At 31.5% G+C, this 13,538-nt stretch overlaps 3 protein-coding genes across 4 annotated transcripts; all 3 read right to left on the bottom strand.

Annotated features, from left to right (window-relative positions):
• Positions 1 to 37: 37 nt before the first annotated feature.
• On the bottom strand, positions 38 to 3,755 carry LOC109859226 (CD2 antigen cytoplasmic tail-binding protein 2 homolog). Its single transcript, XM_020437246.1, has 7 exons — positions 3,604 to 3,755; positions 3,263 to 3,520; positions 2,925 to 3,088; positions 2,512 to 2,686; positions 2,257 to 2,441; positions 2,075 to 2,186; positions 38 to 1,916 (listed from the first exon to the last, which is right to left on the bottom strand). The coding sequence occupies exons 2-7, from the start codon at positions 3,396 to 3,398 to the stop codon at positions 1,687 to 1,689; spliced, it is 1,002 nt and encodes a 333-aa protein (XP_020292835.1). The 5' UTR covers positions 3,399 to 3,520; positions 3,604 to 3,755; the 3' UTR covers positions 38 to 1,686.
• A 768-nt stretch (positions 3,756 to 4,523) lies between these two features.
• Positions 4,524 to 5,968, bottom strand: LOC109859225. Its single transcript, XM_020437245.1, has 5 exons — positions 5,714 to 5,968; positions 5,456 to 5,621; positions 5,248 to 5,377; positions 5,056 to 5,139; positions 4,524 to 4,946 (listed from the first exon to the last, which is right to left on the bottom strand). Exons 1-5 carry the CDS (start codon positions 5,818 to 5,820, stop codon positions 4,717 to 4,719), a joined length of 717 nt encoding a protein of 238 aa, XP_020292834.1. The 5' UTR covers positions 5,821 to 5,968; the 3' UTR covers positions 4,524 to 4,716.
• A 383-nt stretch (positions 5,969 to 6,351) lies between these two features.
• Positions 6,352 to 13,104, bottom strand: LOC109859224 (solute carrier family 23 member 1). 2 transcript variants are annotated; one of them, XM_020437242.1, is made up of 13 exons: positions 12,893 to 13,104; positions 10,190 to 10,321; positions 9,762 to 9,919; positions 9,462 to 9,667; positions 9,241 to 9,367; positions 8,912 to 9,032; positions 8,419 to 8,674; positions 8,175 to 8,303; positions 7,902 to 8,060; positions 7,738 to 7,817; positions 7,517 to 7,658; positions 7,074 to 7,224; positions 6,352 to 6,994 (listed from the first exon to the last, which is right to left on the bottom strand). In XM_020437242.1, the coding sequence occupies exons 1-13, from the start codon at positions 12,923 to 12,925 to the stop codon at positions 6,940 to 6,942; spliced, it is 1,749 nt and encodes a 582-aa protein (XP_020292831.1). In that variant the 5' UTR covers positions 12,926 to 13,104; the 3' UTR covers positions 6,352 to 6,939. The 2 variants fall into 2 exon arrangements, with proteins under 2 accessions (XP_020292831.1, XP_020292832.1); XM_020437243.1 differs by lacking the exon at positions 12,893 to 13,104 and adding an exon at positions 10,598 to 10,614.
• Positions 13,105 to 13,538: the final 434 nt, after the last annotated feature.

Genomic DNA, 13,538 nt, shown 5'->3' with positions numbered 1-13,538 from the left:
TATTAAAATATTAATATATAATATATTACACGCGCGCACACACACACACACACACAATTTCGGCCAATGAATTATTTATACAGTACGGCGCTGTTAATTTGAATTTTCATCACGCGAACTGGATGTAAAACATCCCAGCAATGTAATTTCGTCGGAATAGAAATTTTATTACCACACACGTAAAGGTCGCGCGCGTATTTTTTTTCTTTCTCGCGCGATCCCATTACCAAACCTAACTGAATGTGATATATTGAACGCGTTACTCTCTTTCCAGAGTAAGCGATACGGAGCGCATCAATATTAGCAAGTCAAATGTTTTCCATCTTTCAAAAGACTTATATAATAGCATAGTACTTGAGAATAATAACCAATCGTATCACATTATAAATCTTGGACTCGATCGCGTATGATCAAACATGTTCAGCATCACATTGTAGATGCCACCTTCTTTTTCAGCAATAAAATCTAGTTGTTGATACTCTCATAGACTTTTCTCTCTCTCTCTTTGATAATTTCTTCCTCTCATGTATAATCGATATATGTTGTCTATATTATGTAAAAAAAAGATCTGAACCATTCCGACGTCGATAAATCATGTCTTCTCACGTGCGCAAATGTCTATGTGTATGTGTTTGTTTTCTTCGTATATATGTGTGTACATCCCGATGCCGGTTGCATAAAAAAGAAAAAAAATATGAATTACTATCAAAATGTTCGAATAATCGAACGAATATTCGAAATTGGAATGATAATAACGCGCTTTGCATATTACGATAAAGATACATTGAATATAAAACACCCTTAATAGTCTTTCTTCTATATCCGTTTATGAAACCGGCATGTATAAATTTATCAGCTCGTTTTACCCTATTTTCGCCTTCGTTCAACCAATCCCTATGTATTTCCGAATGCTACGTTCTTTCATCTTAAAATAAAAAGACTAAAGTACTTTGTGTTTCGCCGATACGGTAAAAATATAACGCAATATATCTTCGTCACTTTTTTTGTGTACTTTACTTCTTCCATATATCAAATCGTGACGATACCACTTTATGAATAAGCGCAGACTAATAACCAGATAGAAGTGTTGTTTGTGCGAGATACTAACATTTTGTGTTCTTGCAAAAGATTAAATTTGTTTGTTATAATATGTTAAAAATTCATTTTTAAAATGATCAATTTATATCTCTTTACTCTTAATTATTGCTAAATAATTATTGCTAATAAAAAATAAAACTTGAAAAATAAAAAATTGAAAAGCAAACATATTTGTTTATTTCTAGATTAATATCAAAACAATCCAATGTTACCATTCGTAAAAAAAAATAAGTATGAAAATTTACTAGACGAAAGAGTTGGCATCCTTTAGCATCTTGATGTAGAAATGAGAAAAGAAATTAATATGTTTAATTGTTAACAAGCAATTACGCGGATTACGTTTTTTTTTATATTTGTACAGATATTTGTGCAAAACTCTACATGTGAGATATATAAACTATGAAACTGAACTATTTACAGTTTGTATGTATTTTTACACACGCCATACATATTGTATATGTATATTATATATATATATATATATACACAATATATTGCGTGCGCGTATCAGTTACATGTAGAATATAATTCTTCTTGCAATGTCTAATACATGGTTTATTCACGCATTTCTGTATCCGAATGTAAAAATTACAGGTAAAGTTCGAAATCTACTCTAGCAGCATTATAAAATTGATTTTGTTGTCCAGTTCTTCTGACCCAAGCGCCATTTTTGAAATATCCCTCTTTTGACCATGCTTGCATTTGTTCACTAGTATGAGGACCATATATTTCCGCATCTTCATTTTGTGACCATTTTAGCTCCCATGTTACATTCTCTTTTACGTTGGATGTGTCTTCCCTAGTTTCTACCGTTTCACCTGAATGTGTATGTCATTTGTATGCACATCATATAAAATATACACAATAAAAAAAACAATATTTTTGTGCGAGTATACGTAACAAAATACAATATTTGACACATTGTCATGTTTATGTTGATCAATATTTGATATATTGAAAATAATATATTACATACCACTGTTGATGTCATCCAGTTTCGCCTTTTCTTTTTCGTCAAAATCGTCAGCATACATATCCAACTCTGCTTCTTGTTTCGAAGGATGTGCATGTTTATCGGCTTGTTCAACCTAAAAGATAAATTTTCCGATCAAATTACCACATATACTTACATCTCTTTCACATGTGCGTATTTATTACCTTCTTTTTTATTTGTTCATAAGTTTCTTGATATATATCCATATTACCAGTACGCGTTAATAATTCATTTGCTACCTCTGTCAACTTTGTTATACTAACAGCCTTTGGATCTTCTTCCTTAAATGTTTTAGATTCCTTTTTCTTTTTCCATCTTTCAGCTGTAGTTAACTTTTTTTTCTCTTTACCTGGATTGTTATAATTCGCATTTACTTTTCTTAGTTACTCAAATACTAAATGTATTAGTAATTGCTATACCAAGTCTGCACAAGGTTTTAGAAACAGTTTCGCCAGGCTTAAGATATTCTAACATTGTTTTGTATAATGGAATGGGATCAAACATAACATCTCCATCGTCGTCACTATCACTATCTGCTAATCCATGATTTTTATTTGATTTAACAGGCTCTTGAGTTGTAGAACTAGATTTGATCTTGCAAAAACAGATACGTTAATATTTTATACATATCCAAGAAAAAAGTATACATTATATTATATTAGCAAAAATATGTGTTACAAAATATTAAAACAAACTTTATTTAAATAATATAAGTTTTTATGAAATATAAGAATATATTAATGTTTTTGTTTTTTATTATATAGATAAAATATAATTTTAAATAGATAAATTAACTAGTTCTCAAAAAGATTATTAGATTTATTTTCTTTACCTGAACCCAGTTTATGTTATCCAACCAGTTATCTCTGATTTGTTTTTCTTTTTTCCAAAGATAATGGCCATCTTTGTCAAAATGTCCTTCTTCCAACTCTTCTTTCATATTAAAAGCTGTAAATCCTACATTTGTTTCAGGTGCTGAAGGTCCATCTTCTGCACCTATTTTTAAAAATATACATAACACATCTCTTAATATTGTTTGTTATGTGTATAATCTTTTTGTTTTTAGATAGTTTTTGATAGTTGTGAAAAATGATTTAAATATACAACAAGAACTGTCTCATTTATAATAATAAATATATTTATAGATCATATGTATATAAATTTAGATACCTTCAAATTCTTCTTCATTCATTATATTATAAGCATCTTCATTTATCTCATCATCATCTTCATCAGAATCCAATGAATTTTTAAGTGGTTGCTTTCCAAGTCTATTTTCCATATCTTCTAACTTACGTTTTGACATGTTTTTGGGTAAATGGAGTTTTTATTAGATTAGACGCGATTCTATGTAACTTTATAATATTTTTAAAAAATGCTTGACAACCAGCTGTAAGCTTTTAAAATGCAAGACGCCACTATCACATTCTGTATAAAAAGAGAGGTTATATATGTTATCATAGCACTTCTTATTTACTATACAAGAATTATGTTACAAATCCAATACTTACAACAGTTTGTAGAATATTTCTTAATACACAATATTTATACGATATTTTTTCTATGCAAATTTATATGTACAAAAATTTCTTGGAGTAAAGTAACCACACGAATCATACGAATTCACTACTAACTGCTTCTGCCCCACCTTCTAAACAACTGCTTGCAATTAACGATGTTTCCTGGGCTGCGTTCCGAAACCCTGTTAGGTAAAGTTGACTGACCAATCAGAATAGAAGGAACAGATATTTCTGTATCCTGATTAGTCGCGACCAAACCCTATTTTATTCGACGAGTAGAGTTTTGGAACGCAGCTCGAGTTTCCTGAGTTTAATCAATTATGAATTAAATATTATTAATTATATAAATATCATTCTGTGATTATTCATAATCCGATCTCTTATATTTCACTTTATCTACAATGCTAGGTTGTTTCATTAGTTTCAAGACAAACTCAAGATGATCTTAAATAAGATTTGACTTTGAATACCGGCCTGTGTCATCGAATAGACAGCATCAAATGGCTTGAAGGTTAAGTGCTTAAATAAATAAACAATAATTTAATGCTTCAATCAAATTGCGAACTAAAGATTAGAATTTGATCAATTGGAGGAAAATCCACTAAAAAGAGTTGCTTGTTTTGTTCTGATTGATTGAGTAAATTTTAATTCAATTCTAGCCTGTGGTTTAATATCTGATTAATTGAACGGAGCATTGTCATTACTATTGTTTTAAATAGCCTTTCTACTTGAGTAAAAATAAAAGAATAAAAATAAATTAAATTAAATATGATGTCAAACAAAAGTTTTAAAAAATGACAATTTACAAGTGAAGTAAATAACAGTTTATTGGGAAGAGAGAGAAAACTAACTGATTATTAATCTATACACATAAATTTATAAACTTCAATTTGTAAATTGTGTGATAACTTATAAATTAAATAACATATAAGTTATATGTATAAAACACCAATGAATTCAATCATTTTTAGACAACTGTATATGCTTGCATCAAGTAAAAAAAAAAAGATAAAGCAAACTTTATCAAAACTTAACCTGTTTCTAAACATTGGAATTTTGTTAATCTTACTGATTTGGTGTTTAACAATAATTTGTTTATTAAAATTATTTTATATCTTTTAAGAAATTTAGTTGTAGTGCATCAAGACCATATTTCTTTTTTACAGCAGCCAATATACTTTTCAACCTCTCAACATATTGTACAGTTCTTCGTTGTTTTTGCTGTAAAGCTCTTATTTTTCTTTGGAATTCTTTTCTTGTGTTGACCAGTGCAGTTCTCAATGTTTGATTGATAGCTTCTGGGCTGTTTGGCATACAAAAATCCTGCTGGGAAACTGCATCACACAATCGATATGTATATAAATAAAATTTACAACCAACTAAATAAAGTTAATCAAATATTTATATCTGTAATTCTTTTGTTAAAAAAAATAAACTAAATACCTTGACAAGAACTACTAATGGTAGTAATTTTGGGTTCTGCTGGTTCAGAAACATTTGTACAGTCATTAGAATGATCATTGTATTCTAGTTTGTAAAAAAGAATCATTAATAAGATGATTACTTATTCTATAATTATATTTAGTAGATTACCATGACTTAATGATATTGCTAATGAGATTTTTTTCAAAATACCTTTTTGTTCTACTTTGTGAATTTCTAACAAATCAGGACCAACATTTTCTTGATTTGCTGAATAATACGAATGGTCTTCCATTATTTTCTGTCGTTTCAGAGGAGATTCTACATTTTTTGAATTTCCTTTCTATAAAGTAAAAATCATATGCATAACTTATAAAATGTTAAATATTTGACATTGACTAACTTTTATATCTATACATACAAATGGGATGGCATCAGCTCGAAGTCTGGTACAAGCAAGAGATGTTCTGTCCAAAAATTTTTCCTCAAAATGTAGTGAACATAATGATGCGGTTTCTGACACATCATTTTCATTTAACTGCAATCTATCAAGCCACAGCTTACGCTTCTGTGGCTCTTTAGGTATTCTGCAAAATTACCAAACTTACATTAAAAAATAACAATAACTTCAAAGAATTATAGCATATACCTTATTTACAGTAATAATAGCGCAATTTACCTGTGAAATGTAATTTTTTTATTAGCTTGTTCCCATTCTAACTGTAATTTGTTTTTTCGGTTCTGACATCTTCTGCTTTTGCAACCTTTAACAACGCAATCTGGCATGTTGTAGAAAATTAGTTAATTTTTTTTATAAAAAAATCACCAAGGTCGTAACCACAAAATCTTAACGACAGTTTCAGCCAGTGATAAGTTAGAATGATTATCCCATCAATGATCAATCTCATGTGATTTCTTACGACGCTTTTGGCTGTTGATGTCAGCGCCATAAATACACAAAAGTGAATGTAAGAACTACGGAGCGGATCTACTTTACTGTCGATAGGTAGTCTCAAATCGGTACGAATCTGCAAACTGCGTGAAAAACAAGTTTACGTTAAAATTGTTTCGCGGTTTCGTGAGGCGCGCGCGAGAAACAAAAATGTTGCGACTACACGTGTTCAAGGAATAGGAACGTGACAAAGAACGATGTAAAAACTATACAATATGTGTTGCAGAGTAACTGAAAAACGACGTTTGTAGCATGCGGCATCAGGACAATTTCTTGAACAATCGTACAACATTACTATGGAGCAAGATGCAGAGTGTACACAATCAAGTAAATTATAAAAAGTATTATATTTTTATCGTGTACAATTTATCAAATTAAATTATAGATATAAACTTACTTTTTTACTTATTGTCTACGAGAATTTGCTTAAAACCAAGAAATATAGAAATATATAAGTTATAATTGTTTAGAATTTACTTATATTAATGTTACATCCATACAGAAAGAATTTATACATGTAATTTATATATCTTACAGAACAAAGATTCCGTTAAGGGCCGTCTACAATGGGAGTAGGTAGTATAGAGTAAGAAGTAAGGTTCTTGAAGTTATTTTATTTTTATCTATACAAGTAATTATTTCGTTTTTTAACACACGTCTTTCACATTGGCTAACAGTAAGGCAGTAGACAGTGCGAAATGGGAATTGCCTATTTCGTAATTCCCGTTGTTTCTTCACCGAAAAATAGTTTACTCTCTACTCCTACAGCTTTACTACCTTCATTGTAGACTAGCCACAATAGAGTTTTTGTTCTGGGAATAAAATTACATATTCTCAATAGAGTAACCGTCGTCACGGAAGTATCGATTCTCGGTCTTCCGAAAAGAAGTTGAACGAAGGAGACAGAATTGATTGAATCAAGCAAAACTCTGCCAATTTTCTAGTTTTCACGTTTAAGATGACCTCTTGTATGTAGGTAAAAATGGCACGTAACGTGTCCATCTCCATCTGAAAAATATCAAACGTGTTATACAACGTGTGTGTACTGATAAATAAGCAACAATAAAAATTTATATTTATAACTTACTTTCTCATTAAGTTCATTCCAAATGGGAAATCGAAGGTATTCCAAACGTACTCGTCGGTATGACACACTTCGTCAGTTTCTTTATCAGCCGTTTTGCTTGTCAACTCCATTTCCTTTGACCACGCTTCTAAACCGCGATCTTTTGCGTTACCTTTAAATCAAACAAATGAACAAATGACATTTTACACAGCTAAATTAAGTGTTACGCAAATTTATAACTATCAGACAAAAGCATACGATGAAATCAACAAAATAATACACATATGGTACATACATTTTAATTAAAAAACCCGTTAATTTTGTGTGCATTAAAATTTATCTTTTAATTCTCTCTAATATATTCAACTTATTTTTATTTAAATCACTGACAGAGAGCAACTGCTGCGCGCCGGTTATATGACAATATATACACAAGGATTTATCTGAATATCACTATGTAATACCTGGAATGATATTGTCGAGTAAACAGCCTAGTACACCACCTACTAGAATAGTAGTGCTAAGTAGTACAGTAAGTACACTATCTACTAAAGCATTTCCTGTTTGTATCGCATTCGGATGTTTCAGCAACCATTTTGACAAAACCTGAAGAGAGCGATATGCGTAAAATATAAATATAGGAGTACATATATGTTTACTTATATATAAATAGAAACATACTCACCAGAGGGAAAAACATAGACAGACCTAGAATGAACAAATTCCTTGAACAATTGAGATTCACATACTGCAATGTCGATAAGCCTAAAAAGAAATTAAAAATATTAAATTATTTTGTGTAAGAGGAAGAGAATAGATTTTATTTTATTTCAACGTGCGCAAGCTCACCGAAAGCGCAAATCATTCCAAACATCACGCAAAATATTCCACCGATAATTGGCTCAGGAATTATGATGAACACCGCACCGAACTTACTGATTATGCCTTGCAAGATCATTAAAACACATGCCCATTGTATGACTCTGCGACTCCCGACTTTAGTAACTCCTAATAGTTTCGCAAGTATCAGGTTTTGTCAAAAACAACAACGCAATAATATTAAATAGAAGATGAGCGCGTTATATAAAAATTCGGAAACTCTTTTTTGAATTAATCATTTACCTATCGTTCCGACATTCTCGCCGAAAGTATTTGTGCCGTTGCCGCTACCCCAGAGACCAGCCAGCATCGTGCCAAGACCTTCTATACCAATACCTCGATTAATCGCATGAACCGGAGGCGGCGGTGCTCCTAAAAATTAATCAATAAATTCTGTAAACATTTCAAAGTAAACGCTTGTACATACGCGCATATGAATAATAAATATATATTATTCATTTTGCAGTAATACGTGCGATACACATACCGCACATTCTCGCGGTGGTTGGATAATAGCTGATAGACTCCACCGTGCATGCTAATACACCCGCTAGCATTCCGAGGACTCCTGCCAGCGTCACGGTTGGTACGCCCCATTGTCCAGGATACGGTACTCGAAACCAAGGTGAATCACTTATAATTCTCAATTTATTGTCTGCTCTGGCAGGATGATCAGCCGGTAGTACGTTTGTTACAGTTAATATAACGCAGATTATCCACATTGTAATTATTGTCAACAAAACCTGTGAGTTGAATTTAGATATATTATTATTTCACCAACAACATCACACGCTGAACGTTGAAGAAAAGTGATTTGTATGATAAACAGAATGATTCATAACACTCATTTGAATAAATAGAAAGAGAAAAAAATTCGAAAGAAAAGACATTGAATTTTTTTAAATAAAAATTCTTAAATTCTTTAGAAATTTTTTATGAGCAATGTGCGTAAGGATCCTCTTTTTTGGATCTTTGCTTACTGGAAAGAGTTTGAATAGCTCAAACCAAGTAATGTGGAGTCCTTGGCCTTTACGATAAATTACGCAAGGAACTGACACATTGACCAATATTTGTGAGCACATTGTCAATAGTATAATCGTCCTGAAAAAATATGCAAGCGTCTTTAAAGACGATATTATTTTAAAATATCTATACGTAAACATTCTGACCGGTACTTTAATCGTTTTACAAAAGAAGAATAAAGCTGTTTCTCTTTGAGTCGCTGCTGGAAAGTAAAACGGCACATAAAAAGAGAAACTTATTTCTTCTCTCGCAAAACGATTTAGTGTCGCTCATTCGATGCACATACCCAGCTGCGATACCCCAATGTTGGGACGCAGCTTCCGCTGCGTTTTCGAACAAAGACAATCCAACCAGCGATACAGTTGGCACAATTGTTAACGGTGTTATAAATTTCAGCAAATATCCAACAATACCTGTATAAAATATTTCGATTAAAAAAAAAAAAAAAAAAAAAAAAAAAAAAAAAAAACGTACATACGCGATAAACGCGTCAAATCTGAAGTTCACCTCCAAATCCGATGATTACTTGGAATAGAGCGGAAACAGCGATGGCACCCGACAGCTCTCTCATTCGAATTTGCCAGAGTTCGGTTCGATTCTCGGGCGTCATTTGATTTAAAACTTCCTGAGCAGGGCACTGCCACTGTGGTAAGTTCAGTATCGCCAAAGTCGGAACCAGAAACGATATGGTGCCACCTTGAACCAATGGCAATCTAACGCAAAACAACAAAAAACAAAACGTTTCTTCATATTACATGTATAAAATTTGACGATTTTTATTACAATATTACAGTTATATATACGCACCTACATCCTATGGTAGTTTGAATGAACGTCACCAGACCGGTAACGAAGATCATTGTTGAAATAATATGACTCCTTGAAGGATCATCCTCCGCCATGCAAAGAGCCGGCGTTAAAATGAAAGGAATAGAAACGATGGCTCCAATCATCGTCAAATAATGCTGGAAACGTGTTAATTTTCTTTAGATTAGATTCAGTTAATTAAACGCCAGACGATAAAAGAACCATGTCTTTCAATACGCGCAAAATTGCAAGTTCGATCTTCTTTTATTTTTCTAATATTCATTGGTAATTCGTTTACTTGTTTGTGTAATTTCACAAATTCAATAAATTTATTTCTTAGATTAAGAGAGATACAATTTAATTCAAAACAATAATAAAAGTAAATACGAGAGAATATTTGAAAAGTAAATATAATTACGACTCCTTACCTGCAGTGCCATAAATAAACACAAATACCATGGCGGAACGTCATCGATGCCATAAGTGAGTTCAGAACTTCTGTTCTTATCATTTATCTTTTTCTTTGACATCGAAATAACTGTCGAATTATTGTCTGTATTCTAAAAACAAAAAATTATGTACATATAACTGATTATTGTCTATATAGTTTTTTTGTCCGCTTGAACTAATTATTATAAAAATTGGGGGGTTTTAATGTATTGTATAATTGTGACTTTATTCTTGTCAATAATTATCAAACGTTTCGATCTGTTGATTCAGATCTTCTTCAGTGATAATCTATATTATGAAAATGATAATGTTACTTATTGACAAGAATAAAGTCACAATTATATAATACACAAACAACACCAGTATCATTGCTCGTACAGCCTTACCCTTATATTATTCAAAATTATTATCTCTTTTTTAGTTTCGAGTTTCCATTGAATTTTACAATGTAAAAAATATTTAACAGAACAATGATTCTTAGAAGCAGACATAGATGTAGAGATGCAAATTTTAACTTTGTTTATTCTAAAAGTAAAAGTAAAACGTGTTTGCTCTAACAGCCATTTAACAACACCTTTATTATTTAAGAAAATCTTGGAGCTAATTACACACATCATTATTTAAAAGTAAAACGTTTTCGACCTGTGGTTTAGGTCATTTTCAATACAATAAAGAGTGCTGGTAATTAACGCCGGTGTCGTACGTACAAGTAAGAAAACATAGTTGTCAGTTCTTACTTGTACGTTGCGGCCTCACTAGAACATTTATAGTCTGTCAAAATCGGCGTTAATTACCAGCACTCTTTATTGTATTGAAAATGACCTAAACCACAGATCGAAAACGTTTTACTTTTACTTTTAGAATAAACAAAGTTAAAATTTGCACCTCTACATCTGTGTCTGCTTCTAAGAGCCATTGTTCTGTTAAATATTTTTTAAATTGTTGGAGCTTTACACACATCAAAATTATTTACAATGTAAGTTGCATAATCTTCTGAGATAATGCCACAAAAAAAACACCTATAAAAAATATTCCATTATTCTGTGTGAATTCTCTAGATCGTTCCTACCGCATTAATTTCCACATTACAAAACCTGTATTCCGATAATATCTAAATTGATATCGCAAGATTCAGCATCAATTACCATTAAGTTGCTCAGGATTAATGTAAAATGAAACGCGAGCGTTTGCCATTACGCAACTCGCTGCGCTTGTTTTTTACTCGAGCAGCTAAGTTAATCGCACAGTTTTTAATCTTTTTAGTTTCCAAGAACAAAGATTTATTGTCTACAAAAATATCAGCTTTATGATCATTCGTGTGGAAATATGCTCTCGTATTAACCAAAACGTCAAAACGAAGATCTAATATACACGTGTATACACGTACAACTTTATGTATGTATGTGTTGCGTCAGCAAACTTATTCTTACACATACTTATTATTTTACACGCAAAGTTCCGTTCTTTATCTTTTATGTTGGGATTTTCAATTTTAATGCTGAATAAACAAAGCTTGTACTCAAAATGTCACATGCACTTAACTCACAGACGTAAGTTAAATACGTGCTGATATGTTTCAGACTTAGATACACAGACTTAATCGCGTTGTTGTTCACATCAGAGAGCGTTATTGTTCATATTAGACACATTATCATTTTGTTTCGAGATTTATCTAGAAAAAGAACATTTGATCGAGCGAAATATACGTGCTTACGTACATTTATTAATTTAATTAGCAATATATAAGCAATAATTTTTATTCATAAATTGAGAAAAATAATATAAGTTTATTGCCGATGAGTTGTTGAGAACTTGCTGTTATTATATTTTGAAAACTGTTGCTGGCAAGAACATATTGAAAAGAGGATACACCCTTTTGTTACATTGCTGAAAACATCCGAATAATATTTGTGGCAAGTTGCCAACAACTTGCACTCAGTTGGCTATCTAACAAACGCTTAACGCGTTTGTATTATCGATGCAATTAAGTATCATTAATGTCATGTAAAAACTATACGTTCGCTACCGTTGTATGTACGCGCTTAATAAAGAACATGCATTGTGCGTTTTGAGTTATGCATGACACGCGTGATCATTTTTTATGTTACATTGGACAGACGCCGGCTTAGCAATCTTCGTGAATTTTTAATCCGTCAGTTTGTAACTTGTTGATTGCTTTTGGTCGATGTTAAATTTATATATTATTAATTAATTAATGTATTATCTTGCACATCTAATGAAGATCTCTGAGTTTTACAGAAACTATCGATCTACGATTATCGGACCATCTTATATCTTATATGTTTTATTATCCCGTTGTGTCGTACTGAATTCTTCAGACGATCATTTATCTGTATCTCCGTTGATACGTGAAATGACATTTTAGTAGACATACGCAACGAACGTCTTTATATTTTTTAAAGGAAAATTTTCTGAATATCTGTTGGCTATTAATGTTCAAAACTAGCTTTGTTTTTTTTTTTTTTGTTTTCATAATTATGTTAATTTTTCTTTTTCTTTTATTACTCACTTCTTATATATTTTCTCTTTTTGTTTTGTTTTTTATTAATATTGTTTGTATTAAATTTTGTTAAAGTTCTTAACGCTTGAGGGGATCTCATCCCAGAGCGTAAATAAAAAGCAAAATCAATCAATCAATCAATCCCGTTCATAACACTCACCATTTCGGACATGGGTATTCCACTCTCTACCATTTCAGCGTTTACACAAACAAACACGTTCTTCGAGACTTCAACGCTAATCTAATTCGAGAGAATTCTCATTGAGAGATCGAACACGTTTAAAAACACGAACACGCCCGTGCCTTCCAATAAAGTGTAATCGTGTCCAAATGCAAAAGCGATCGCATGTCACGAAAACTGTATCGTGCTGTCTTTTATAATATACTGCAATGATACTGCTGCCCTCGTCAGCTATATCAAAGCAACATGTACATTTTAGCTAGTGTATTCCCCTTCCCAAGCAAACGTTTAAGAATATAGAATGGATAAAGCAATATCAATATAACTTGTGCGGTATATATATAGTTTAGAGCTCTTAGGATATTTGTTGAAATCATACTACGAAATCAGCTCTAATAAGTTTGTCTGGCTCTAATAAGTTTCCATTAGCAGTTTATTAGCAGTTATAGATATATCATTCCTATATATATATATATATATATGTAGTTAAAATAAGTTACTTATATCCATCTAAATATATATACAACTTAATTTTAAATGAATCTTGCCTTTAGATCTTGTCTGGATCTAAGTGTAGAAACCAATCATATTGAAGAATCACTAAGCGCTCACTGATCTGCTCAGT

The sequence above is a fragment of the Pseudomyrmex gracilis genome, unplaced genomic scaffold (genome assembly GCF_002006095.1).
Source record: "Pseudomyrmex gracilis isolate BER0280 unplaced genomic scaffold, ASM200609v1 scaffold_248, whole genome shotgun sequence".
Lineage (NCBI taxonomy): Eukaryota > Metazoa > Arthropoda > Insecta > Hymenoptera > Formicidae > Pseudomyrmex > Pseudomyrmex gracilis.
Note: the sequence above shows the minus strand (reverse complement) of the source record. Positions and strands in the feature narration are given on the sequence as shown.

Bases quoted from the DNA above. Each gene is read 5' to 3' on its own strand.
- LOC109859226 (XM_020437246.1), bottom strand. From the start codon at position 3,398: ATGTCAAAACGTAAGTTAGAAGATATGGAAAATAGACTTGGAAAGCAA. The intron at 3,089-3,262 runs GTATCTAAATTT...TTTTAAAAATAG, and splicing joins GAATGAAGAAGAATTTGAAG to GTGCAGAAGATGGACCTTCA. The intron at 1,917-2,074 runs GTATGTAATATA...ATACACATTCAG, and splicing joins ACTGGATGACATCAACAGTG to GTGAAACGGTAGAAACTAGG.
- LOC109859225 (XM_020437245.1), bottom strand. From the start codon at position 5,820: ATGCCAGATTGCGTTGTTAAAGGTTGCAAAAGCAGAAGATGTCAGAAC. The intron at 5,378-5,455 runs GTATGTATAGAT...TTTACTTTATAG, and splicing joins GAGCTGATGCCATCCCATTT to AAAGGAAATTCAAAAAATGT. The intron at 4,947-5,055 runs GTATTTAGTTTA...TGTGTGATGCAG, and splicing joins CATTAGTAGTTCTTGTCAAG to TTTCCCAGCAGGATTTTTGT.
- LOC109859224 (XM_020437242.1), bottom strand. From the start codon at position 12,925: ATGGTAGAGAGTGGAATACCCATGTCCGAAATG. The intron at 9,033-9,240 runs GTATGTGCATCG...ATATTTTTTCAG, and splicing joins CATTGGGGTATCGCAGCTGG to GACGATTATACTATTGACAA. The intron at 7,818-7,901 runs GTGAGCTTGCGC...ATTTCTTTTTAG, and splicing joins TGGAATGATTTGCGCTTTCG to GCTTATCGACATTGCAGTAT.